Below are 27,579 nucleotides of genomic sequence, written 5' to 3'. Positions count from 1 at the left end.
GGTTGCAGCCTCTTCCGTGGTTGAGCTTGTCACTGCAGGGCCATTTGGTGTGCTCACCATAGACATGCATTATTCTCTTTCATCCTCCCCGCCACTAGGGCTTGAGATTTGAGGAACTTGCTCAGAATCACTTGCAGATGGAGATTTGGACCCAGATCCTTTTGATCTGAGTTCCTGTGCTCTTTACCACTCATTCCCTGTCAAATTCTTAAGGCTGGGGTTGTGAGAAGAAATCATCTTAGAACTCAATTTTGGTAGCAGATGGAATTTATTTGACTCCATTGCCTTACCAAGACCACCCTGGATAGATGTCCCAGGGTGCCTAGCCAGTTATACACTCCTGATGAGGAGCTGTGAGAGACGTATTGGTGTCAATGGTACCTGCAGTGGTGGCAGCCCTTGGGCTGCAGCCAGCCACATCTGATCTTCACAGATTCCCAGTGAGATGGACGCTCTTGTCCCCCAGTTTATAGATGAGGAAAACTAAGGCTCATGAATTTAACTTGGCAGGATGGTGCAGGGTGGCACAGTCTGGGCAAGCCAGGATGCAGACTCCTGGCCTATGTGGGACATCCATGCAACCTCTAACCCTTGGGAGTGTTCACAGGATGCCACCCACCAAGTGAGAAACATGGCCAGTGAAGACAGTCCTCATGCCTGTCCTTGGTGGTGAGACCCAGAGTCATCCAGAGTTTCTGGGGAGGCTTCAGCTCACTCGAGGGACTGGGCTGGGCCCCAGTGAATGCTGGTTCTGCACAGTTTTTGAATTCTCATTAAGCTCAGTGGTTTTTAGTAAAAAAAAAAAAAAAAAAATCTCATCACATGCACATACCAGACTGCCATTAGCAGAACTGGGAAGAACCTTCCGCCAAGTGAAGCAATTTCCTCATTCTGTAATTAAAGCAATTTGGGGGCTGAATGTATTTATGAGCAAACTTGCTGAAGTGAGACAGAAGCATTTTACAACATGCATTTCAGAGGAAAATCAGAGGCCCTGGGCAGAACACCCTGGATCTCCCTCCATCATAAATATGGTGTTGCAAGTGGGTCCTGTCCGAGCCTTCTCCCAGGGCGGCATAAAAAGATGAGGAAACTGAGGCACAGAAAAATGAGCAGCTTGCCCCAAGACGAGAGTGGGCCAAGCCTGTGCAGCCCGTGCCTCCTTCCCCTGCTCCTGCCTCCCCACCCCCAACTCAGTAACATGTGCACTTGTCATTTGGGGTTTTTTTTTTGTTGCCAGTGGAGTTTTTTGTTTCTTTGTTTTTTAATGATTTCAGTTTCCCTCTGATGCTTACATTTAGGAAAGTTTTCCCAAGGGGGTCGGTACTGTATTTGAACCTTCCAGCTGCTGCCAGTCAGCCACTTAGGAGACTATGTCAGCACTGAGCTCTGCAGATGTCCCTTGAGAGTGAACAGCTCCAGGCTGGAGCAGCTGTCCCCGTGCACCCCCACCCCACCGCACAGCCCCGTCTTCCCTCAGGCTCCCCAGGTCTTGCTCTTCATTCCCAGGTGACCTGAATTCTCTACAACTAGGATTTATATTTTCCAAGCTCTGCTGGGACTCAAGATTAATATCCTGTTCATTTTGACTTGCCTTTTCTTAATTTTAACGAAACCCATGGATTTAGAATAAGTCGACAAAACTCTGGTCCCTTCCGTGGTCCCCAGGGGCATCGAGATTCCTGCCTGCAGTGAGACCCAACCCTCTATGGACCATCATCGATGTCCCTCCTGCAAGGCAGCTTGCTGCTGGTCCCTTCAAAGAGCAAAACCCCAATATTCCCATTCCTTCTAATCCTGTTTGTCTCTGCTCCTTGAACAGTGACTTGAGGAGTAGGACTGTCACAGGCCTCTGGGACTCACCCTGTCATTGTTGGGGACTCCAGTGGTGTCCATGTTGAAGGGCTGTTTCCACAGCACCTTTTATACCAGTGATGGTTAAAACGACAGTGTCTTTCTCTTACGGCGTGCAGCAGAAGGTTCTTCTGAACCTAAGGGAGTGGAATGGTGTGTGGCATTTTTTCTTATTCCTCCAGAACTTTCAAAGATCAAACGAGAGTTAAGAGCTTGTTGATCTGCCAGCCAACAAGATGCTTCAGAACGACTTGTGATCAGGCTTGTCCTGTTGAGACCACAGGGAAGTTGGTAATCATGACTGATGATGAGATTTTTTTCTACTGAAGCCAGTGAAAAATACAATTAGCAGAGTTTCCCCTTATCTCCCTCATTTGTGTGTTCAATTAGTGCAATTGGTCATAGATACTGTTGCAAGGGGAGCTATGCGGAGAAGGAGGGGTTGGCCTGCAGACTCTCAGAAACATGAGTGGATTGTCAATCCATGTGAATCTTGCTCCGCTCCTGCCTGGGCATCCCGGTTCCCTATGTCTTTGGTACAGGTCTTGGGTGGGTGTGCAGCAGTCCCCCTGCTGCTCTGGTTGAGAATAGCCCCTGAAGGAACACTTGATATACGGAAGCCACAGAGTTCAGCTAGAGACCCTCAACTTTTGGTCAAGAGTTCTTTCTTATTTCCTGTATCTTGGAGATTCTAAAATTGGAGAGGGAGCTCATGGGGAGTCAGAAAATTAAATCCTTGTTAGAGAGGGAAACATTCATTCATGAAGTATTGAGTGGTGCTAATGATGCTAATAATAGCTAATACTGCGTGTGTAAGCACTAGGCTGCTGGCAGATCTGAAACCTATAATTTAAGGCTTATTATTACTGATTGGCTTTACAGATATTATAGCGTACCTAATGTATATGTGTAAAGCTGAGCTTAGTGCTTACGAGTGAGAGGGACAGGTTGTAAACGTGACCAGCCCTCCAGAGGCTCCGGGTTTCTTGATGGGAAACTAGCTATCTCAGTAACTCCACGAGAAAGAGAAAGACCTGCGGGATGTGGATCAGGTGATGGGCAGTGGGAAGCTCTAGCCGAGTTTGGACAGCTTCCCAGGAATCAAAGACAAGAGACTCAGTGGCCACTGGAGTCCTAGAGGCTAGCCAGGACATCGGCAGGGGCTCATAGAAGGACATCCCAGGCCAAAGGAGCAGCAAATCTAGGAAGGAAGGACTTCAAGGAAGATGAGTTGTAGATCTCTGTAACCAGTAAAAGCACCATCACCCCCAGCTGTTCTGAAATATGATTTTATGCTTTGTCCACGGATCCTGTGTCTCAAGGTCTCTCTCGAGGTCAAGGGCCTCCCATGGGCCAGTCTGCAGTCTCACCTAAAGACTCCATTGGCGGGAGGACCTGCCACCATGCTCGGTCACTCAGCTGTTTGCAGAACTGGGTTCCTTGTGGGCTGCTGAGTGAGGGCCTCGGCTCCTCCCTGCTGGCTGTGGGCTGGACACCTCCCACTGTGTCTCCATAGCGCAGCTTCCCCCATGGCCCTAAGGCAAGCGAGTGAGGGAACAACAGAGAACATCACCGAGAACAGAAGCCAGAGCCTTTCATAACCTGGAATTGGAAGTGACACCTTATTATTGCTGCCATATCCCATTTGTCAGAAGTGAGAAATACTCCCGTCCCCAACTCCCAGGAAAGGGTCTCCACAGGGGCATGAATCCCAGGAGGCAAGAGTCGGAGGCCACCTTAGAGGATACCCACCACACTGGGGACAGGGGAGGGACCCTCAGGAGCTGAGATCAGAGAGATGGTGTGAGGTCTGCTCCAGAGGCCTCATAGGTCTATGTCAGGGTAATAGTAGCTCACATGTGAAATGACCCATCTATGAGGATTTTTACTGTAGAAGATTATAAGAGAAAAAGAGTGGCAATAGATCCCACCTGCCCATCAGGTGAGTCTGGTTATAAACAATGGCGCATCTCCACAAATGGCATGCTCATTCTGCAACTATCATAAACAGTTAAGAGTGGAGCGACAGAATAAATAATAACATCTTAGTCTGTTTCATGCTGCTGTAAAAAAATACCGAGACTAAAAAATTTATTAAGAACAGAAATTTATTTTGTCACAGTTCTGGAAACTAGAAGTTCAAGTTCAGGGACTGTGAAGTCACTTGTCTAGTGAGACCCACTCTCTACTTCTTCCCTAGTACTGTATGGTTCCCTAGTACTGTATCCTCTGGAAGGGACAAACCTGTGTCCTCACATGATGGAGGCAGAAGGGCAAGCTCACTAAATATTGCATGAATCCTCCTTCCTCAGGGTCCTATTCCCATCTACGTGGGCAGAGCCCTCCTGAATCAGTCACTTCTGAAAGACCTCTTCTCTTAATGTTGTCACTTTGGCAACACCTGGGTTTCGGAGGGGATACCTTCAAACCATGGCAATCGTGTTGGATGACAGCTCAGAGGATAAAATAAATATCCAGGAGCTTGTCTGGTGTAAATAACTGGAAAAATAAGAGAAGGGCCAGATCTTCCTTACAGAAAAAAATTTCTGCGAATGAATGTAGGAAGAACCAGTGGGGACAATGGAAAACATCACCGTGGGAACACACAGTCGTAACAACACAGGCTCTGAGATGTGGGAGAAATTGAAACAGAAACAAGGTATTTGCATGCTTTCAAAGGGTCTGCTGCAAGGTATTATTAACTACTAGGGGAGAGTGGAAATTTTGAAGATACCACCTTAACCAAGTGATCAATCAGTGATCATCAGGAAATCTGCACAGAGCTTCCCCAGTGGTATTCACTGAGTATACTCTGATATTCTCTTCAATAGTATAATCCTCTGAATGGTGAAATTGCATCAGATCAGCCCAAAGGGAGGGACATTCTACCAGATAACTTCCCATTCCTCTTCAAAGCATTAAAGCTGTGGAACACAAGGAAGGACTTAGAACCTGATTTAGATCGGAGGAAATAAAAGGAGTGTGAGATCTTGGACTAGATGCTGGAACAGAAAAAGGACCTCAGTGGGAAAAGACATAAACCCTGGATACATTCTGCAACTTGGTTAATATAATTGTTTCAAGGTTAGTTCTTAGATTTTGTGATTTTTTTTTTTCCTCTGGTTGGCATTAGGGGAAAATGGGTGAAGGCTTAAGGGAACTTTACTATTTTCTCAGTTTTTTTCTAAGTCTATATTTATCTCAAAATAAAAAGTTATATTAAAATGGAGAGCCTGGAATATAATCAGTGCTACATAGTAACTGCTAAGCAGGTATTTAATAGACAAAATGGTACTTGATTTTTTAAAAATAGGTACCAATGTGCTTCATTAAGTGAAAAAATCAAGGTGTTGTCTTGTGTGTTAAAAGTTCCAGATGTTGCCCAGCGTGATGATGCATGCCTGTAATCCCAGTAATTTGGGAGGCTGAGGCGGGAGGATCGAAAGTTCAAAGCCAGCCTCAGCAAAAGCGAGGTGCTAAGCAACTCAGTGAGACCCTGTCTCTAAATAAAATACAAAACATAGGGCTGGGGATGTGGCTTAGTGATTGAGTGCCCCTGAGTTAAAACCCTGACACACCCACCTCAAAATTTAAAAAAAAAATTTCCAGATGTATGCTAATACATGCCTGTTCTATTTCTGGAAACCTACATAGAAAAGACATGGAGAAAGAAAAAAATGGGTACCAGTGGTTGCCTCTGGGATGGGAAGCTTGTGGCTAGGAGACAGGTATGAGAAGCGACTTAACCTTTCTCTGCAAATTCTTTACCTTTTAGATTTTGAAGCATGCATATTACGTATTCAAAAACTAAATTTTCACCAAGCAGCCCTTAGGTTCCCAGAGTTTTCTGCCCGTTCCCTGGCAACTCCCACCCTGTAACGGTGAATGAGCACTTCTGGGTGCCCTGGCTGTGCTGGGTGAATGTTTTATGCATGAGCAGGTTGCTGTCTGCTGGCCCTCCCTGGGATTCATGTTGGTATCCCATTGATCCAGTGGATCTGCTTATTCCTCTTCCTCAGGAGGCCAGCGTGGGCCCTCTGTTAGCAACTGAAGGCTTTGATTCTTCCCTTGCTTGTTCTAACGCAGCCCCATCAATGTTTAAAATACTTGCCTGAACTCTCCAGCTGCTCTTCCCGGTCTCGAGAGCTTTCAACAAGGATGTGTAGATTCTAAAGTGGCCCTGGGGGAAACTTGGTTGTTATTTTTATTTAAAGGATGGAGCAGGTAGCTTCAAATCCTCCATGACCCCAGACCCTGTAGTTACTCTTCTATTATGGAATAGCAGGTTCCATGACCCCTTGCTCAGGAGGCCCCTGTAAGAGTGGAGCCTCCAGCACCTTGTCTTGTCTCCACCAAGCCTACATCTCAAGAAGCATAAATACGAGACACCCAAGCACCTCTCAGAAGACACAGTGACACAGGTAGGCAGCATTGTCCTCCCGCCCAGGGTGGTCTTGGTGACAGACAGACTTGTTAAGCACTCAGGTGCTTCCTAGCTAAGATTGAGACCAAACTTGCTATGTTCTGTAGGAACATCTGGGTAGCCCGCTTCTGCAGACAACAGAAAGCAAGAGCCAGTGGTGGGCAGCAAGGAAGGAGGTGCCTGATTCCTCTTTATTTCTTGATGTCTCCATTTGTTGGCAGTAGCAGTGAGTCTGCTTGTCAAGATGGTCACGTTTGTATGCTAAATTTCCAAAGTTAGCCCATGTGAGCCAGTCAGTATTTTAGGCTCTGTGGGTCTTATTTATGTCCAACTCAGAGGCTTGTTATGCTTATTCTGCTTCCAAAATATGGGACAAATGATCACTGGATGCTGCATGAATTAACTACCAGACTACTACTCTTAGCTAGTCACTGTCACAAGTACACATGTCATTGCAGCATGAAAACAGCCAAAGGCACTACATGAGTGAATGTCAATGTACCAATAAAACTTTATAAAAACAGTCAGCGAGCCAAACTTCAGCCATCCATCCCTGGGCTGGAGCACAAGATGCTAAAAGGAAAATGGCTCAAAATTCAGGTTGTAGAAAACTCAAGGGCCAGATTACAGATGCCTCTCTAGGTCATTGTTAGGAGTTTGGAATTTGAGTAATGAGCAGCCATCAAAGGGTACTCCATCCTCCTTACAACCTTTGGAAGCAGTAGCCTGAATGTTCCAGAGTATTCTTGCTGTTCCTTCCTGCCTTCCTCCTCGGAAGCATTGCCATGGTCCTTCTCACATCCTAAAAAGAACTTTCTGGATGGTATGTAGAGAATGTGGAGAGACACAAGGCCAGAAATCAAAGAGACCAGCTAAGAGTAGTGGTCTGGTAGTTCATTCGTGCAGCATACAGTGGTCACTTGTCCCATATTTTGGAAGCAGAATAAGCATAACATGCCTCTGAGTTGGACATAAATAATAAAGGAAAGGAAGGAACCAGGGCTAATGCAGAGGCCTCGAGCTCCCGGAACTTGGCTGGGGTGCTAATGTAGGACTATAATTGATATTTGGTGATGATATTTGTTTTCTCAGCTTTTGCAAATGAGGTTTTATTTGCGTTGACAATGGCAGGGCTGAAGTCGATTTTTCTCTCCCCAGTGTTTAGGGTTAGCTTTGCCCTGCAATGCTATTTGTGGGTAATTACACCACACTCGCAAACTGATCGGAGTATCCCGCTTGAGTTAGCAGTATTCCGCTCTGGCTGCTGACAGAGCAGGCTCAATAAACCATTGTATTGTAATGTGCCAAGCCTTATTACCAGACCAGAAGCCAACTGACCATTGAGCTTAAAGAATGTCTGCTAAGCACTTAATTTTGCAGCTTCCACCAAATATGCCAGGTAAATAGATACAGTAAGCAATAGAAATAGTCATTCTTTATATCCCTCCTTATTCAGCAGATTCCAGGAGGTGTGTATATTCATTTTAAGCACATTGCTTGCAGAAATAGCTCAGGAGGTCCTGTGAAGAGGCCTGGGTTTGCTGAAGCTTCTATGCACAGGAGAGAGATGCTTTAGAGGTCTCCCCAGTGAGGTTAGAGTAAGTAGAACATTGATTCCAATGCATGAGCTCATTTCCAAGTCCAGCACCCCTCCCGCGCTGTCTCTCATTGATGTTTGTTTTTTTGTGCTGCAGTAGGAGAGGTAGCAATGAGCTCCTGCTCTCCACTGCTCTCTTCTGTTGGCATTTCTTAAGCGATTATACAGTTGAGCAGAGTTCTAGAAAGGCCATCCAGGTCCTAGCTCCCACTTACCCTCATCACTGAGTTTTTAGCAATCTGCATTCCTATTTTTTTTTTAAATGCCCTTCTCTACCTTCCACAGGCAATTAAGTGCTTCTCCCTCCAGCCAGTCCTGTAACTACCCTGGGTCTGTTTTGTAGCAAAGAAGCCATTAACCAGCCAACCCCTGGGTTGACACTGGGTCCTTCCTCCTCAGAGCAGAGATCAGTCTCCCAGGATGTATGGCATCCCTTAGCATGCTTTGGGGTCTCCAGCTTCCCCTCGATTCTGAGCAACTCTTCTCTGGGTAAGCAAGCTTCTTAGATCTTAGGGGCCAGGGGTACCAATTGCCAGTAGCAAGGACACTTGTTGGAAGGATGGAGCTCATGGTTTCTGGAGACAGTTACCCCATCTGCCCCATGGCCGGCCCTCAAGGAAGTGGAGAGGGCAGGAAGCCTTGGGTCTCTTAGAATAAGAACTGGAAATGCCCAGGGAGACAGTTGCCCCATCTGTCTTCAGACTCGGGCCTTCCTCCCCTCCCCCACCCCTTCCCTTCCTCTGTTGTGAATTTGATCTCAGGGCACGTGTCTCCTGGCTCTCCTGGTCCTCAGTCCAGCTTCCTTCTTGGCAGAGGGCCTGCTCTCTAATTCCCCTCTGGCTCTGGGCCTGGATGGCCCCTGCTGTGTGCTCCGTCTGATGCTGGGCAGCTCCAGTTTTCTCATCACCCCCCTTTGGGTTAATTTTAGCAACTTGAGTTGCCATGGTAATGGTTCAGTGGGGTTTTCGTGGTTCTCTTTTGATTCAGTCATTTGCTGGTCTGCCCTTTAAATTAAGCTTTTTCAATCCGCATCTAAATTGTACCAGAGATGTGCTTGGAATAGAGATCCGCCAAGGCCCCCTCAGCCCCGCGGGATGTTGGTGTTGAACAAGAAAATCAGGGTGGATGCCAGGATGCCCTTGGGGTACAGTGGCCAGCAGAATGCCTGGAAGCTTCTAGGCTGGTGAGGATGCCACCGAGGCTGGTGGAGGCCTTCCTGGGAGTGCTGGAGTCAGAGTCCCCCAGGGCCACTCCCCAGCTGTGAGACTTGTGTTGTCTTTTGTTTCTGAAATCCAGTGCTGAGCTCAGGTCAGCCCAGGATCTGGGCCCCTGGGTCGGGTGAATGCTGATGGCCCCAGCTGGACTCCCCACCCCACCCGGCTCCATCCTCCTTACCTTTGGAGACAGTAGCCTGCATGTTCCAGAGAATTCCTACGGTTCCTTCCTGCCTTCCTCTGCCCTGCCATTCTGCCACCTTTTAAAATCCAGTGTGAGGGGTCAGGGTCTTTGTGCAGTGGCAAGCTGTCACTGGCTCACTTGGCTCCAACTTAAGACAGTGGCCTTTCACGTTCATCTCAAGTCTGTGTTGGCTACAGGTGTTTAATCCTGATTTTACAAATGAGGTTTAGAAAGGTGGAGTCAGTTGCCCAAAGACACTGTGCAAAACCAAACCCCTAGACCTGACCACTGTGCACCTGCCTCCTTTCAGGTAGACCTGTCCTTGTTCACACTGAGGCCTGGCTTTCATAGGTACATAGACAGCAGTGTTGAACATGAGGGGCTGTTCCTACTCTCCTCCCACTCCAGGACCGGTGTTCACCTACATCAGCTCGCCCTCATCCTCACGGTAGCTCTTCAGGGCCACTGTTCATTATCCCTGCTTTCTAGCTGAGCGTTGGACTGGCCCCGGGTGTCACAGAGACTCAGAAGCAGAAGTGGGACCTAGGTTGGATCATCAGGGAGAGAGTAAACACCCAGACAACGGCCAGCCCTTGTGAGGAAGGAGAACTCTGACCCACAGCCCACAGGAACCCAACCTGCTGTGCCACAGACTTGCAGGAAGTAAGATCTCCATCTCCAGTAACAGTCCAGGAAGGCAAGCAATGGTCCCTGAAGCAGTCGGCCCCCAAAAGCAGGGTCTTGATTAGTGACTGACAGCTTCCCTGTGTTTATCCTAGTTTCCAATTTAGGACCAATAGGGGAAAGCCAAATAGGCTTCTCTAACCCGTGGCCTGGGATGCCCTGCTTCAGGTTCGGCCAGGTCCAGCTTCCCTGTGCCAGCAGACAGCAGTCAGGGCCCACGGCAGGCTTCCCTTGGCCCTGGCCACCTTCCCCACCCTCTGCCGTCCTTAATGTCTGCCAGAACACGAGTGACCATGGCCGGCTCCATGGCCGTGGCAAGCTCTGAAGACACCTCCTTTGCTCTTCCCATTTGGGTGGTCTTGGTTTGTTTCCATCTTGGGGTGAGGAAGGTGCGGGTGCCAGCTCTGAAGGAAGCCACCTCCCCTTGCACAGCCCTGAGCATGACCCTGAAGCAGTGGCCAGCGCTGGACAAGATGGCTGGCAGGTTGCGCCATGGCACCTGGAGCCCCTCACCTCCTGAGTGCCAGTGGGCCCTGGGATAAAGCAAGATGCCACTGGGGAAAGGTTGGAATGAGGGAGGGCACAGAAAGGAGCACAACACTCGAGAGGGGACAGTGAAGGCTTTGTGAACGTGGCCGTGTTGAGCTGAGGTGGGGGGTGTCAGGTTGAGGCAGGGGAGTGGGCAGGGGTCCCACAGAGGATTAGGGAGCCTATGGTGCTGTTGTCAGTGACTCTCTCTGCTCCTGGACTCCACGTGCCCCTCCCCTGGGCCACAGAGACTGGCCACCGATGGGTTTGGCCAGCAGTGAACACCAGCAGGAGGCTGGAGGTGGGAAGGGACAAAGGCCAGGATATTTGCACCTGGTGGCGGCTGCCTTCCTCCAGTGGAGGCCCAAGACCTGTCAGGTCTCTGGGGTCCCAGAAGAGTCCAGAAGCTACATCCTAAACCCTTCAGGCCTGGGCTGGAAACAGCTTCCCACTTTATGAAATCTTTTGTCTCTTCTTATAAACCAGGAGGCTGAGGGACCCACACCTGCGGGTGTCAGGCACGAGGTGGGCAAGTAGGTGCCTGTCCAGGGAGCTCTGTGTCTTACGGGCTGGCATGGCCAGCACAGAGAGCTCTAGAGAAGAAGCACTGAGAGAGGAGAGGAGGAGGGAGGAGCCCAGCGTGAGGAGCTTGGGCACCATGATGAGGGGCTGGGTTCCATGGTTGGGGGCCAGAAAGTTCTGGAAGGGGAGGGGAGGGGTGGAGCCAGGTCCAGGCTCCTCCCTCTTGGCCACTTTGGGAGGAGAGGCTGCTCCTGTCCCTGTGGTGGATGTCTGGGTGATTCCAGGAAAGGGTTTCATTGCTACCAGCCAGTGTGTGAGAGGGAATATTCTGGAAAGTGAACTGTGTTTTGGTACACAAACATGTCTCTGTGATCCTTCCTCAGCTCCTGCCCATCAGTCCCAGTGTGGATACGTCAGCCACGGCAGTTCTCCATCCCTGAAACCTAGCTCCAGGACAGACTGTCCTCACACCATGTGTCATTTCTGGCTGTTGGTCAGACTGACCTGGGTTCCAGCTGTGGCTCTGTCACCTTCTGGCCTTAGGACCTGAGGCAGGGACCTCACTCTCTGAGACTGTGTGTTTCTCACCTTGAGCCTAAACAAAACCGTTTGCCAGCATGAGGCCCCTCACATGGCGGGGGCTTAGTCTCATGTGAAAGACACAAGTGCCAGATGTCACCGGGGTGCAGGGTTAGAGACCCTCTGCCTGTGTCCGCCAGCAGGCTATTTCTGTTAAGGCATCGGGAGGCAGCGATGAGCGGCAGAATCCAGCGCTGCCCACGTGGAGGTGCAACCCCTTAGGAAAGAGAGACAGTGCAGGACAAATGCAGCGTGGGTGACAGGAGCTGGAGGGCTCGGGAAGGGTGGAGAGGGGTGGGCCAGGGGGGTGAGCAGCCACCACAGAGCAGGGTGTGAGCGATGCAGGCGGCTATGCTTACAGAGGGCGCAGGGGGGCAGAAGCCCGGGACAGGCCCCGGTTTGTGGAGGTCAGAGGGTGCTCAGTGGCAGGAGGCAGGAGTGGAGGCCAGAGTGGCACCAGGTACAAGACAAGCTGGGACCTAGAGGACAAGGGCGGACTTTGGCTTGATGCCCAGCTCATGGGAAGCCGCTGCAGGGTTTTGAGCAGAGGAGCGACTTGAGCAAATGAATTTATGGTGCAGAAGGAGCGCCCTGCAGCCGTGTGGAAAGACTGCAGAGAGCCCAAGGGGGGTGGGCAGAGGTAGCAGTGGCTGGGGAGCCCCAACAGGAGGTATGGGCCCTGGGACCCGTGTGCAGGTCCTGATTGTCATCAGGTATACCTGGGCATTGGGTCCTGCTGGCCCTGGGACCAGAGCCAGATGAACGTCCTTGCCCTCAACACCATGGGGCCCTGAGTCCTTGTGGTCAGATCTGAAATCTCACAAAGCCTTGAATTTGTTCATTGTCAATAAAGGTCCCCCTCGGGAGCCCGGGCTGCAGTGCTTGTGTTATCAGCCCGTCCCCTAAATTATTCAGAAAGTTTTCTGCGCACAGAAACCGCACGTGCGCTTGCTCAGCATTTCAGCAGGTAATGAGGTTTCCCAGCGGCAGTGGCACCAATTATTATTCCTGGGGCCGCAAGGGCTCCGGGATCCGAGAACACAACCAGGGCCACCTTGGGCTCCCCGTGAGTGGCCTCAGGATCAGCTCCTGCTACCCGCCTCCTGTCAAGCCTGGACACATGGGTGGCAGGCAGCACTCCCCACAGCAGCTCCCACGTCCCACTAGGGAGCTGCAGGCTTCTGTCAGTGACAGTCACGGTGAACTTTAACTGGGGCGACCTGGGAGGTACATCTCAGTTGCAGCCCAGGAGACAAGGGGCCAAGATTAAAATGATTAATTTGTCTGAATTTTTTTCACTCCTGTCTGACCATAGTACCCCTACGTAATGCCCCTCGCCATCCCAGAGAAAGCAGTTCAGAGAGGTTAAATGGTTGAGGCTTTACTGGAGCTCTTCCCCCACACACAGGTGCTAAAATTATTTAATTAGTACTGTTTCCTTCCTCTGTTTAAAAATGTGAGTTTTTATCTTTACTGCTTTCCAGTTTTCATTCATAGGTTGTAATTATGCCTAACAGTGGAATTCACGGTGACACATTCAGACACGCACATGGCATAATTTGGTCAATCTCGTTCCCCAGGACCTCCCCCTTCTCCCTCCCCCAGCTCCCTTCTTGTACCTGTCTCTCTTCTGTTATTATTAGTTTTTAAAATGATCTGCTGGAGTGTTTTAGAAGAGGGGCCCCATTGCAAGAGCAGTAAGATGGGGTGACAGGTGGACAGAAGAAATGGGGAAGGGAGAGGGGAAACAGAACGAGCTGCCCAGCACAGTATGACAGTCTCTGATTTTAGACTCTCTCGGGGTTCCGGAGGCTACAAGTGTGAGATACTGGTGGTTGTTTCCTGGAGGTTCTGAGAGAGCCTGTACCTTATTCCAGTGCTCTTGGTACCACTTGTGTGCTCTGTGACCTTCAGTAAGTTACTTCATCTCTCTGAGCTTCATTTTCCCCATCTGTAAACTCAGGAAAATAAAATGCAACCACAGTTCCCGGCGTGGTTGTGAGGGTAGAATGAAATGGTGCATTGCAAAGGAGGGTCGGAGCAGCAGGTGGGTGTGCTCTGGAGCTTCAGGAGCAGGGAAAGCTCCTTCTCAAAGCTTTTCTTGGGCTGGGGATGTGGCTCAAGCGGTAGCGCGCTCGCCTGGCATGCGTGCGGCCCGGGTTCGATCCTCAGCACCACATACAAACAAAGATGTTGTGTCCGCCGAGAACTAAAAAATAAATATTAAAAATTATCTCTCTCTCTCTCTCTCTCTCTCTCTCTCCTCTCTCACTCTCTCTTAAAAAAAAAAAAAAAAAAAAAAAAAAAAAAAAGCTTTTCTTCCTGTCGTTTTGACTCTCTGTAAGTGAGGAGGCTGTGAATTACCACGTTGCTGTGTTTCAAAGTTAGTTTATAGATTTCAAAAAAGTCCTTGCAGAGTACTTCCTGTATTCACAAGGCAGCTGGTGGCCCTCACAGGAACCCCACAAAGGAGCCTTTGCCGCCAAGAATTTCTCTTAGTGGTGACATAGACGGGTTCAGAGCACAGATTCTGGAAGCAGACGGTGTGGGTCCCCCCGGCTCCTCTGCGACCTGGCGGTAGCAGTCGCTGTCAGTGATTCCTTGGGCAGGTGGAGGACGGGCCCTTACTCCACCTCCCAGGGCGCCCAGCGTCTCACCTCAGTGGACACTGCCAGGCAGGCCTGGGCCCTCCTGGGAGGAACCGTGTGAGTCACCACGGCTTGGGGACTTGGTGTGGCAGAAACCTGCTCTCGTGGTTCTGGGGGCTGCAAGTCTGAGATACCGGTGGCTGTTCCCTGGAGGTTCTGAGAGAGCCTGTTCTGTGCCTGCCTGCAGCTTCAGGAGGCCACCAGCAGTCCTGGGCTGGGGGCTGCAGGACCCCATCTCTGCCTCCGACCTCACCTGGCTGCTCCCCGTCCATCTCTATTTTCTCCTTTTATGTCCCTCACAAGGACACTCATCATCAGATTCAGGGCCCTCTCTGGTTCGCCCCAAGACCTGTACCTTCATGGTACCTTGAGACCACGTTCCGAGGTTCTGGAACGTGGGGGAACTCCATTCATCTCCCTATGGATTATGTAAATAGAAAAGAGTTAATATGTGTAAAGCACACACAGGATATTAACCAGAATAGGGTAAGAGCTGCTAAGATAATCCTATCATCATCATCATCATCATCATCATCATCATCATCATTATTCCTTCATTTTTTAGTTCAAAGGTAATATGAGTGGCCATGATGGAGGTTGTTACTGTTTATTTTGTCGTTCTAGTGAGAATCAGGAATGGGGGATTTGTCACAAGGCAAATGGTATCCTGATTCTAACTCCTCTTTTCCCCATACCTTCTGAGGGTCGTGTTGGGAAACCAGGGGTAGAGGGAGAGCCGTGGTCTGAATGCCTGGCCAAGGGGGCCACGTGAGCCTTGGAGAGACCGAGAGACCTTGGCCTGGAGAATTTTACAGGAATCACGTAGCAGCAGCAGTGGGTGCTCTTCAAACAGGTGGGATGCTCAGAAAGCCTGGGCTCAAAGAGATTAAAGACTAAGACCTACAAGGAGGCCTCCCTTCCCAGCCCGATGTAGCCATGAGAATAAAGACAAGTAGCACAGTGTGGGGAGACACTGCCCCACAGAACTGACCACACTGGGCGGCTCCATGTAGACAAAGAAAAGGAGAGGGTTCAGTGTCAAACCCGGACGGTCTAGTAATCCACCTTGAGAAGTCATTGTGCTGGTGACCAAAGACCACTTGTGCATTCAGCATCTGTGTCAGACACCACATTATACCCTGTTGTGTTGCTGTGACAGAATGCCACAGATGGGGTAGTTTATAAAGCACAGAGATTAGAGACTGGGAAGGCCAAGATCCACCGGCCGTCTCTGGTGAGGGCCTTCCTGCTGCATCACAGTATGGTGGAAGACCTCCTGCAGGAGAGAGAAAGAGACCTTGGCATTGATCCTTTGATTGCCCATGATCTTGTCACCTCTGAGAGGTCCCGGAGCTTTGTTGCATTGGCAAGACAAAGCTTCCAATGTGTGAACCTGGGGTACACATTCAGACCACAGCAGGCACTGACAGTGGGTGGCGGGCCCAGAACCTCGTGGCTCATACAGACTGGGCTGGTCTGCCTGAGTGTTGCAGCATTGTTGGTTGATGGCAAAAAAGGAAGCAGCCCAAAGGTATTTTAGCGAAGGGGGTGGAGTACAGTGTGTACATCCACGTGGTAGGATGCCTACAGCTACTCTTCAATGAAAGGGCAGGTGGGGAGAGGTATTCGGTACAGGTTATCTGTATAGCATGAAGAGGAACATGTCATGTGCATGCACGGAGAAGGATTCTGAGCCTCTGTGCTGTGTGGGTCTGCACATGACAGCCAGGGCACCAAGCCCCGCCTACCCCTGTGGTTTTGGTAAGCTTTGGCTGGGAGTGGCACACTCATTCATAGACATCTTGTCCTTGGCTGCCTTTATCTCCAGGACAGTGTGAGTCATGTGACTGAAAGTGTATCAACCCACAGAGCATGAAATATTTACTCTCTGGCCCTTCATAGAAGCCTTGGGAAATCATGGTTCACACAAAACTCTGAACTGTTTTTATCTAGTGGAATTGTAGTAGGGACGGGAAGGGGAAGAAGCATCTTGTCTGCCTTGAACAATTCTGTATGACTTTAATTTTAATAATTAGCATGGATCTTTATAGTAAAAAATAAATTTTAATTTGAAAGGATAAAAAAGGCACATGGGACTCACAGTACCTGATTTTGAGGCTCAACTATCAGTTACCAACACAGATATTGGTATAAAGATAGGTATCTAGCTAAGTGCAGTGGTGCACGCCTATAATTCCAGCAGCTCCAGAGGCTGAGGCAGGAGGATTGCAAGTTCAAAGTCAGCCTCAGCAACTTAGTGAGGCCCTAAGCAACTCAACAAGACCCTGTCTCTAAATAAAATATTTTAAAAAGCTGGGGATGTGGCTCAGGGGTTGCATGCCCCTAGCTTCAATCTCCAGACCAATAAATAAATAAAGATAGGTGTCTAGCTTACTCCAGCAGGAGAGTCAGATATTGCTCCAGACTTAAATGGTTCATTGATTTGCAAGAATGGTGTCAAGGTAATTCCATAGAAAAGAACAGGCTTTTCAACAAATGGTGCTTTAAAAAAAAATTGGATATCTAAATGGAGAGATGAAAAGAACCTTGACCTTTTGCTTGTACCATAAACAGAAATTAACTTGCAGTGGATCCTAGTTGTAAATGGAGGAGCTAAAGCTTTAAAACTCCTTCAAGACAGAGATTTAGAGAAGATTCCTTGAAGAGTATATAAATGACACAGACCATTAAGAAAGAATTGATGCAATGGACTTCATAAAATTGAAAAAAGAAAGAAAAAAAACTTCTCTTGAAAAAAGACACTAAAGCAAATGAGACGTCCAGACATAGGCTGGGAGGCTCTTTGCAAAATATGTTTGTGATGAAGGGCTTGCGTCCGGAGCACGGGAAGCACTCTTACAACCCACTGATAAATCAAGCAATCCAATTTAAAAGTAGGCCACTCTTTGTCAGAGACCACGTGAAGTAGCAGAGAGCGTGTGAGCGGGTGCTCAACCCCGTGAGTCCTGAGGAAATGCCAAGTGAAGCCTCAGCGAGGCACCCAGACACGCTGGGCACCCACAGGAGTGGCCGAAATGCAGAGGACGGCGATGCCAAGTGCTGATGGGGATGCAGGGCCATGGGATCTCACACGCAGATGCTGCGGGGCAGGGTGGGGGGTGTTCAGAACACCACTGCAGCTGCGCAGAACAGTGGGTCGGTACTTGTCAAGTCACACCTCTGCTTCCCAGCGAACCAGTTATCTGTCCTTGCTGGGCCCAAGAAATGTGAAAATGGGTGTCCTTACAAAGACCTGCATTTCCAAAACTGGGAGCAGGCATGTCCCCAGACCCTCCGCTGGGGAATCGCCAAACAGACTGTGGTGCTTCTGCCACTGAATGCCGCTCAGGGAAGCCTGGGTGGATCTCAGGCAGTGAGCTGAGGAAGGAGCCAGATGTGAAAGGCCCCATCTGCTCGATTCTACCTGTGGCTTTCTGGGAAAGGAGATCCAGATCCAGACACTGGAGACAGACTAGTGGTTCCCATGGCTGGGATGGAGAGGAGGAGACCGACTCCAGCGGAGCTGGAAAGAATGTTGAGGCAAGGAAGGGCCCCGAAGGCGTAGCTGCTCATTTTTGCAGCAGATATTCCCAAACAGGAATTCTCAACTCAAGAGGTCAGGCTGCAGGCGGGGGCCATCCTCCAGGAGTTTCCCCTCAACAAGGCGTCCCCCTATGACCATGCACCCCACCTGCTGTGACCATGGGCCTGGAGGCAGGAGCCCCAGGAAGCCTTGCAGCTATAGGAGAGATGGGAGGGACACAGTGACGCTGACCCAGGCTGAGCTGAAGGAAGAGAGGCTGTGTTTGTTTTTCTGGTGGATAATACAGTACAAAGGTGCAGAGTAGCCAAGGAAGAGCCTCTTGCCGCATTCTACCAGCCTCTGTTCCCCTCTCTAGAAGCTACCAGCATCATCGTGTCTGTGCATCCTTCCAGAACTATGCTACATATTCTTCTGCATCTGGGGAGGGCCTTCTTGCTGGCAGAATCCCGGGGGGGTAGAGGACACCATGTGGCATGAGACAGGGAGCATGGAGTCTGTCTCTTCTGTTCTCTCCCACTTCTTATTAAACCACCAGGACTCATGCACGGGAGCTGCACCCTGATGACCCTGTCTAGTGCTCACCTCCCAAAGTCCCACCTCTCACCACCATAGTTTCCACCCTCTTAGTCCCTCTCTGCCTGCCCCACTTTCTATCAATCACCCCACACCCGTTTGCATATATACCAGGCACCGAGATACCTGTTTTCCCAAGACCTGGCCAACAAAACGTGAGCTCACACTGGGCCTTTGCCAATCTGATGGGCAAAAAAAAAAAAAAAAAAAAAAATAGTGTCCTCCAGGAAACTTGAGTTTGCATCTGGAGGAAGGAATGCCGCAGAAGGAAGGGAACACCGAGTCACAAGTACCAGCTGCCCTGGCGCCTCTGCCCATCCAGACTGCACCTCTGAGTGCATTAGCGAGACGCATTGCTCCTCAGGACGCTCCACTGCCATCTGCTAGAAGACTGGCATGATAACTGCACAAACGTGTGACAACTTGAGGTGAAGAGCACCCAGGGGCCGTGCAAACACAGCCCACGCCACCAGGAGCTGCCGGCGACAGCCGTTTAGAGAAAGCCGTGGCTTCGGGGTGGTAGCAGATTGCCTGGAATGGATGCGGTAGAGTTGCAGGCACAGGGTGGGGATCCAGGATGTGTGGCAGGGGGGCACGAGGGCATTAGCTTGGGGGACAGCCAGAAAAAATGGAAACTTCATTATCCGGGGATTACGCACTTGGAACGTAGGACCCAGGCAACTCGGATATTAGTAATTTGGCCAGCAGGCTCATTAAGCTCTTAAGAAAAGTGGGTCTAGTTAATGAATTAATACGAGATGACATTCTACACATAGAGCAAAAACGAGACCAGGCACCACTGAGTTATACAACATCATAATTTCTCCAGCCAATGTGTTCACAGCCTCTTGCCTGCCAAAGCGGGCCCGTCTGGAGACAGTGAGATTGTTATGATCCAAAAGCATTTACTTTTTATTCATTTAAAAGGGCTCCCCATTTCTTCTTATTTTTTTTCCTCTTCAGTACAGAGGATCAAACCCAGGGGTTCTCTACCACTGAGCCATATCCACACCCTGTTTTATTTTGTACCTTAAGACACGGTCTCACTAAGTTAATGAGATTGACCTCAAACTTGCCATCCTCCTGCGTCAGCCTCCCGAGTCACAGGAATTACAGGTGTGCACCACCACCCCATCACAACCCACTTGTATACTAAATACTGCAAATGGTTACACAGAAGTCAGCATTTAAACCTCTCTGGGCCCTTTGTTTTCCGTGTGAAAATCTACCCCACGCTCCCTGCCAAAGGGGGTGCTTTCCCTTTTCTGCCACTGGTCCGGAAAAGTTGAAAAGAATAACCTGAGACTGTGAACCCTGAGAACTGGGACTAGCTAGTTCGAGCTGAGGGAAAATTCTGAAGATGGATAGTTGGAGATGGCGGCACAGCACTGTGATGTGCTTCATGCCCCTAAGCCACACATTTAGAAAGCGTTTGGGTGCTATATATATATTTTATCATTGTCATAATTTTTTAATGATCACTTTTTAAAAGAACTAGCATGACTGAGTGCAAACCCTTGTCAGGCACTGTGCTCAGCCCTTATGTATCGCAACCCCCATAATCCAGGGAGATGTGTGCCGTTCTTACGTGGTACTGCCTGCCATCTCTGTAAAAATGAGGCACTGAGGCTTAGGAGAGTTACATAACTTGCTTGAGCCCAAGCAGCCAGTCCTTGATGACTCTAGGATAGCACCTCAAGTCTCTGCGACTTTGTAGCTCTGTCTGGGAGGTAACAAAATAGCAATATTTGAAGCCTGAATTCTGAAACACACACACACACACACACACACACACACACACACACACACGAGTCCCCATCCAGTTTTTAATTAAGGTAAGAAAAGAGTGACAGTTAATTGTCTCCAGAAAAATCCCAAATCACCTCCTTCTCTTTTTTTTTTTTTTTTATCAGTGGCTTTTTATTCTTTTTTTTTTTTTATTGGTCGTTCATAACATTACATAGTTCTTAATACATCATATTACACGGTTTGATTCAAGTGGATTATGAACTCCCGCTTTTACCCCGTATACAAATTGCTGTATCACATCAGTTACCCTTCCATTGATTGACATATTGCCTTTCTAGTGTCTGATGTATTCTGCTGTCTGTCCTATTGTCTACTATCCCCCCTCCCCTCCCCTCCCCTCCCCTCCCCTTTTCTCTCTCTACCCCTTCTACTGTAAATCATTTCTTCCATTTGTATTCTCTTGACTTACCCCTCCTTACCTCTTATATGACATTTTGTATAACCCTGAGGATCGCCTTCCATTTCCATGCAATTTCCCTTCTCACTCCCTTTCCCTCCCACCTCTCATCCCTGTTTACTGTAAATATTCTTCTCAAGCTCTTCGTCCCTACCCTGTCCTTGTTTACACCCCTTATATCAAAGGAGTCATTTGGTATTTGTTTTTTAAAGATTGACTAGCTTCACTTAGCATAATCTGCTCTAATGCCATCCATTTCCCTCCAAATTCTATAATTTTGTCATTTTTTAATGCAGAGTAATACTCCATAGTGTATAAATGCCACATTTTTTTTATCCATTCATCTATTGAAGGGCATCTAGGCTGGTTCCACAGTCTTGCTATCGTGAATTGAGCTGCTATGAACATCGATGTAGCAGTGTCCCTGTAGCATGCTCTTGTTAGGGCTTTAGGGAATAGACCGAGAAGGGGAATAGCTGGGTCAAATGGTGGTTCCATTCCCAGCTTTCCGAGAAATCTCCATACTGCTTTCCAAATTGGCTGCACCAATTTGCAGTCCCACCAGCAATGAACAAGAGTGCCCTTTTCCCCGCATCCTCTCCAGCACTTATTGTTGTTTGACTTCCTAATGGCTGCCAGTCTTACTGGAGTGAGATGGTATCTTAGGGTAGTTTTGATTTGCATTTCTCTGACTGCTAGCGATGGTGAGCATTTTTTCATTACTTGTTGATTGATTGTATGTCCTCCTCTGAGAAGTGTCTGTTCAGGTCCTTGGCCCATTTATTGATTGGGTTATTTGTTATCTTATTGTCTAATTTTTTGAGTTCTTTGTATATTCTGGTTATTAGGGCTCTATCTGAAGTGTGTGGAGTAAAGATTTGTTCCCAGGATGTAGGCTCCCTATTTATCTCTCTTATTGTTTCTTTTGCTGAGAAAAAACTTTTTAGTTTGAGTAAGTCCCATTTGTTGATTCTATTTGTTAACTCTAGCGCTATGGGTGTCCTATTGAGGAATTTGGAGCCCGATCCCACAGCGTGTAGATCATAACCAACTTTTTCTTCTATCAGATGCCGTGTCTGATTTAATATCAAGCTCCTTGATCCATTTTGAGTTAACTTTTGTGCACGGCGAGAGATAGGGATTCAGCTTCATTTTGGTGCAAATGGGTTTCCAGTTTTCCCAGCACCATTTGTTGAAGATGCTATCCTTCCTCCATTGCATGCTTTTAGCCCCTTTATCAAAAATAAGATAGTTGTAGTTTTGTGGATTGGTTACTGTGTCCTCTATTCTGTACCATTGGTCCACCCGCCTGTTTTGGTACCAGTACCATGCTGTTTTTGTTACTATTGCTCTGTAGTATAGTTTGAAGTCTGGTATCGCTATACCGCCTGATTCACACTTCCTGCTTAGTATTGTTTTTGCTATTCTGGGTCTTTTATTATTCCATATGAATTTCATGATTCTTTTATCTATTTCTACAAGATATGCTGTTGGGATTTTGATTGGCATTGCATTGAACTTATAGAGAACTTTTGGTAATATCGCCATTTTGATGATGTTAGTTCTGCCTATCCATGAGCAGGGTATGTTTTTCCATCTTCTAAGGTCTTCTTCTATGTCTTTCTTTAGGGTTCTGTAATTTTCATTGTATAAATCTTTCACCTCTTTTGTTAGGTTGATTCCCAAGTATTTTATTTTTTGGGGGGATATTGTGAATGGAGTAGTTGTCCTCATTTCCGTTTCAGAGGATTACACCTCCTTCTCTTAACTGTGTGGCAGAGTGGTCCTGTTTTTCACCAGAGTTATCTTGACGTCTTCCTGTACAATTAAAATCTGTAATGCACATTGAAATGATCACCGCCAGGAACTTGGAGAATCTTGGAAGCTTTTGGTCCATGTTTTGATGTGGCTGGAAAGGAAAATTAACAGAGAAATGGAAGTTTGGGGGAGGGGGTCTTCATTTGTCTCAGAGAAGAATTATTTAGGGCTGGGTGTGGCGCTGCAAGCGTGTAATCCTAGAAGCTCAGGAGGCTGAGGCAGGAGGATCATGAGTTCAAAGCCAGCTTCAGCAAAAGCGAGGTGCTAAGCAGCTCGGTGAGACCCTGTCTCTAAATAAAATACAAAATAGGGCTGGTGATGTGGCTCAGTGGTCAAGCACCCCTGAGTTCAATCTCCAGATACCAAAAAAAAAAAAAGAAAAAAGAAAAAAAGAATTATTTGGGGAAACAGGAAAACTTTATATCACGAATGGGGAAAAGAGAGTGTGTTTCACAGCATGCAGTTTTTTTGAAAGAGAAATATCTGGGTTCCAGCCCTGGTTCATCTGAGACTACTAAGGTACCTGGGATGAGTTAATTCACCTCTCTGAGCCAAATTTGCTCATCTGAAAAATAGAAATAATAAGGGAACCTAATTTACTAAAGGGTGTAAATAAACAGATTTTACCCTTGATTTGTATGCATTAATTGAGTGCCTATTGTATACCAGGCATTATCCTACACCTAGGGGATGCAGTAATGAATAAAATAGACACACAGCTTGTGTTGAGGATCAGAATAAAGCTCTTAGCACTGCTGCTACTTCTGGTCTATATTTGGGTGTCCTGTGCCTGCCTGGACCTTCCTGTGGAGGCCAGGTGTGTCCCACCCTCTGGGAAGCCTCTTACCTGAGCATCTTAAGTGTCGAGAGGTCTGAGCCCTTGTTGGAAGAGCTTGATCCTTGTTGACATATTCCAGACTCCAGAAGCCCAGAGAGTGCCTGTCCCCCTTTTGCAGCCCTGTGCAGGTAGCGCTTTTCCAAAGGCACAGAGTGAGTAAGCCGAGGGGCCGAGACTGGGACCAAGTGTGACACCAGATTCCATGGTCAGCCTGTGCCCACTAGTGCTCAGTCTAGAAGGATCCACCTGGGACCTGGCATCAGACAAACACTCTACAGACAAGGAGCCCAGATACACCTCGTGTTCCTCTTATAGTTATGTTACCAGTTTCCAGTGAAAACCCAGTTCCTGCCATGAGAACTCTCACTCCTGTCCCCTGGATGTTCATTACATTTCCTGGGGCTGGCTTCCTAAGCAACTTTATTGAGGCCTGATTTACAATAACATAAAATTCGCCAAAATGAAGTGTACGATTCAATGATTTTTAGTAATTTCTCTGTTCTGTATGGCCGTCGTCATCATCTGGTTTTAAACATTCCCATCACCCCTGCAAGATCCCTCTTGGCCATTTTCAGATCATCCCCGTTGCCTCGCCAGCCCCAGGCATCCACTGTACGTCCTGCCTCTGTAAGTTCACCGTCCTGGGCATTTCATATAAACAGAATCCCGTGTGGTCTTTGGGGTCTGGCTTCTTTTATGGAACAGTGTTTTTGAAGCGGTTCTCTGGTTTCCCTGTAGCCTGTCAGCACTGGCCACGGTGTTGGCTGGATAACTACTCAACGCGTGGATGTATCTCCTTCTGTTACCTGCTCACTGTCGCTGCCCTTGTAAATGGTGACACTGTCAACATTTGCATGTGAGTCCTGGGGCTGACCTCAAAAGACAAACAGTGAGCTAACCTGGAACCCTTTCCTCTTGTCTCCCAGAGCCGGGCAGCGGACAGGTGTTCGTGACCTCGGAGAACCAGCTGGTGTACTACCCCAGCATCACCTACGCCATCATCGGCAGCTCCGTCATCTTCGTGCTGGTGGTGGCCCTGCTGGCTCTGGTGTTGCATCACCAGCGAAAGAGGAACAACCTCATGACGCTGCCCGTGCACCGGCTGCAGCACCCGGTGCTGCTGTCCCGCCTGGTGGTCCTGGACCACCCCCACCACTGCAACGTCACCTACAACGTCAACAACGGCATCCAGTACGTGGCCAGCCAGGCAGAGCAGAACGCCTCGGAAGTGGGCTCCCCGCCCTCCTACTCGGAGGCCCTACTGGACCAAAGGTGGGTGCTGGGCCGCAGAACCCGGGGGAGGGGCCTATGTGCACACACCCAGGTCCTTTCCCAGAGCCTGAGTTGGGTGGCTGTAGGCAGTGGCAGAGACCAACATTCACCAGTCACACTCCATAGTATCATCACTGCTCAACCTGAAGGCAGGGTGCCTGGGTTCCAATCCCAGCACTGCCGTTTCCTGTCCCGTGCCTCAGTTTCCTCACCAGTACAATGGGCACAGAAGTAATGCCCACCTCCTTTGTGGGCATCGAAGATGGTGACAGGAAGTGCACGGCACGGTGCCCGACTGGAGCAAGCCTTCAGTAACAGGAGCTAAGAAGACAATGTGTTTTCCGTTACATGATTTCATTTCAAGCAAGGTACAGATAGAGATGGAAGTGTTGAGAGAGTGTCCTCTCACTTACCCAAGTCCACAGCTCTAGTGAGAACCCCAAATTCTGAGGCCCATCAAAGGCTCAGCTGAGATGCCAGCTCAGCCCCTTGGCCATGGGGCCCTCCGCCAGGAGCAGAGCAGCTCTGCCAGACAACCCAGGTTAAGCGTGGCACCCTCCTTCTGGGTCCACACAGAGGACGTGGTATTGGCCCTGCCCAGAGGATATGGACCAGCCAAAGCACACTGACCTGTTTTCTTTCTCTGGTTTCAAACCACTGGTTTTCCTTGTCCTTGAGTTGCCCTTGCAGTGGCCGGGAAGGTCATTCCTCACTTGAAGCATCAGCTCAGAAATGGACTGACGCTGGCACGGGATCCTTGCCCCCTGTTCTGTCTCAGCACTAATCTGTTCTCTTCTCTCCACTCCCCACCGTCCCTGCCGCCCCAACCTGCTTTCTCCATTGCAGACCTGCGTGGTATGACCTTCCTCCACCACCCTACTCCTCTGACACCGAGTCCCTGAACCAAGGCGACCTGCCTCCTTACCGCTCACGGTCTGGGAGCGCGGACAGCGCCAGTTCCCAGGCAGCCAGCAGCCTCCTCAGCGTGGAAGACACTGCCAGCCACAGCCCAGGGCAGCCTGGCCCTGCGGAGGGTACCGCTCAGCCCAGGGACTCTGTGCCCACTGAGGGCACTGAACAAGTATAAATCCAGCGGTTCCAAAGTCCACATGGGCTCATCTGCTCCAACGTGTTACATTCTAGCAACTTGTGCCCATGAGAAGCTGCTGAAGCTCCTTTCAGGGTGTCTCAAGTTGAAGTTGGCCGTGTCAGCTGCCTCCCCATTCATCTCCTTCCCTACATGGCGGGATATTCTTTGGAGGGAGACCTGGCATTTTTCTGGCTTCTTAGTTGACATGAAGCATGGCCATCTTTTGTGTGAGGTCACTGTTCCTACGGGGCCCACAGTCATAGCCTCATGTTCCACGTCATTCTGTTAATGTTGGAATCCCTCTGAGCAGCAGATGCAGATCTGTGGGCAGCAGGATGCGATGATCTTTGAGAAGCAGTGTCTCTGTGCCGTGTTGCATGTCCAGAAGGGCAGAAGACACTGGACCAGGTTTTCTGCTGGGCTGCACCCTCGTAGCTCCACTTGGGGATCTGGGTTAGGTGGTCTTACCAGGAGGCCATCACTGGAGGGCCACCCTAAAATGCGTCCAAGTGCACATCAAACCTGCCTGGCATCATCCTAGCTTTGCTCTCACTTCAGCAGAGGCAGTGGCCAAAGAAAACTTTGACATGAGGACACCCTTTGGCTCTCAGCAGTGTCATTTTGGTTTTGTGAAGGACCCTGGGTAGATTCTGGCTTTAGAAATGTGCCCCAGAATCCTTGTTTGGAGAGCATGTTCCAGCGTGTGGATCATCAGCCTCTACCCAGAGAAGTATCTGATGAGTTTGACCAAGTTCTCTGCACCAACATGCTATCAGAACCTGGGTCTGTGTGGCCCCATGGTCCTCTCCCTGGCTTCAGCAGGTCACGCCTCCAGCTGACCTGCTGTAGCCAAAGGATGAGGACTCAACCGGAGTTAGCCAACAATCTGATCTGGCCCTTTTCCCCAGTAGACCACACCCTGCCTGTCTTGCTCATCCATACAACTTCAACCCCAGGCTCCCAAGTTCCCTCTCTACCCCAGATTTCACCTGTGCATTTGGATCTGAGGAAACAAGAGCCATATTCAGTACCTCCCCTGAGAGCTCCCAGCAACCTATGCGGCTCACACCCTCCTACCCAATGTCCAGGACCAGAGCGCCAAGTTAGGGTCAGGGTCGGGTCCCTCCTAACATCCCCATAGAATTTCTCCTCTGAGACACATGGGCAAATAGACAGTTTGGAGTCAAGATTTTCCATTTGGATTTTTAAAAATCTCTTAGAAATGCATTTGAAACAGTGTGTTTGTTTTTTTTCCCTTCTAGTTAAGGGACTATTTATATGTGTATAGGAAAGCTGTCTCTTTTTTTGTCTTGTTTTTTCTTTAGTAAGGTCCAAAGAAAATGCAAAATGATAAGTCACCCCAGGCCGACCAGTGTGCCAAGCATTTGTACGTTGTCGTCGAGCTTTGAGGTTATTATTTATGGAGTCCTTGAAGGATGCAGACAGACGTGTCCTTCAGTTCTAGTCTATATTTGTGCTAGTTTTCCTTCTTCTCTATGCCTAGCCAGCCACAGGCCCCACCCTGTGAGGGAGACATGGGTTAAAAACGTAGGCATTGTTGGGCAAGAAACCACACCAAGGAGGGACAGAACTGGAACCAGGTGGCACCACTCTGGGCAGCTACCACCTATTCAAGCCTTCTTTCCACAGCAGAAGAAACTATCAATGACCTATCTGACGCCAATTCAAACAGAGCCAGCAGGAAGAGGGGACGGAGTGGCCTTCAGTGACCCTTTCTGTCAACTTTTCTTTTTTTAACCAAATCCAAAGTATATTACAGGAAAGCTAGCCACTGGGTTTTGTTTTGTTGTTTTTTGTTTTATTTTTTTTTTAAGTAAAGGAAACTAGTTGCCTTTGTCTTTCATTTTTAAAATAGTACTTATTTCCTGAATAATCCAATAAAAATAACTTGGATGGCAGACAGTGTGTGACTGGCTACACATGCCGTCTTCTGTGAGTCAGAATGGCTTTGTCTTTCCCTTTGGTGGGCCCCCGCTTCTTTCTG

General features: G+C 48.8%; 1 protein-coding gene across 2 annotated transcripts in view; it reads left to right on the top strand.

The window, feature by feature from the left end:
• Window positions 1-27,106, top strand: part of Ldlrad3 (low density lipoprotein receptor class A domain containing 3) — a 230,532-nt gene extending 203,426 nt beyond the window's left edge. For both annotated transcript variants that reach the window (XM_026404577.2, XM_077797474.1), the window contains 2 exons: window positions 24,139-24,484; window positions 25,331-27,106. In XM_026404577.2, coding sequence (XP_026260362.1) covers window positions 24,139-24,484; window positions 25,331-25,571 — 587 coding nt within the window. In that variant the 3' untranslated portion in view covers window positions 25,572-27,106. The remainder of the gene's footprint in view (window positions 1-24,138; window positions 24,485-25,330) is intronic.
• The last annotated feature ends 473 nt before the right edge of the window (window positions 27,107-27,579 follow it).

Source organism: Urocitellus parryii, chromosome 4 (genome assembly GCF_045843805.1).
Source record: "Urocitellus parryii isolate mUroPar1 chromosome 4, mUroPar1.hap1, whole genome shotgun sequence".
Taxonomy (NCBI): Eukaryota; Metazoa; Chordata; class Mammalia; order Rodentia; family Sciuridae; genus Urocitellus; species Urocitellus parryii.
The sequence above is the reverse complement of the archived record's forward strand: the minus strand, read 5'-3'. Positions and strand labels throughout refer to the sequence as shown.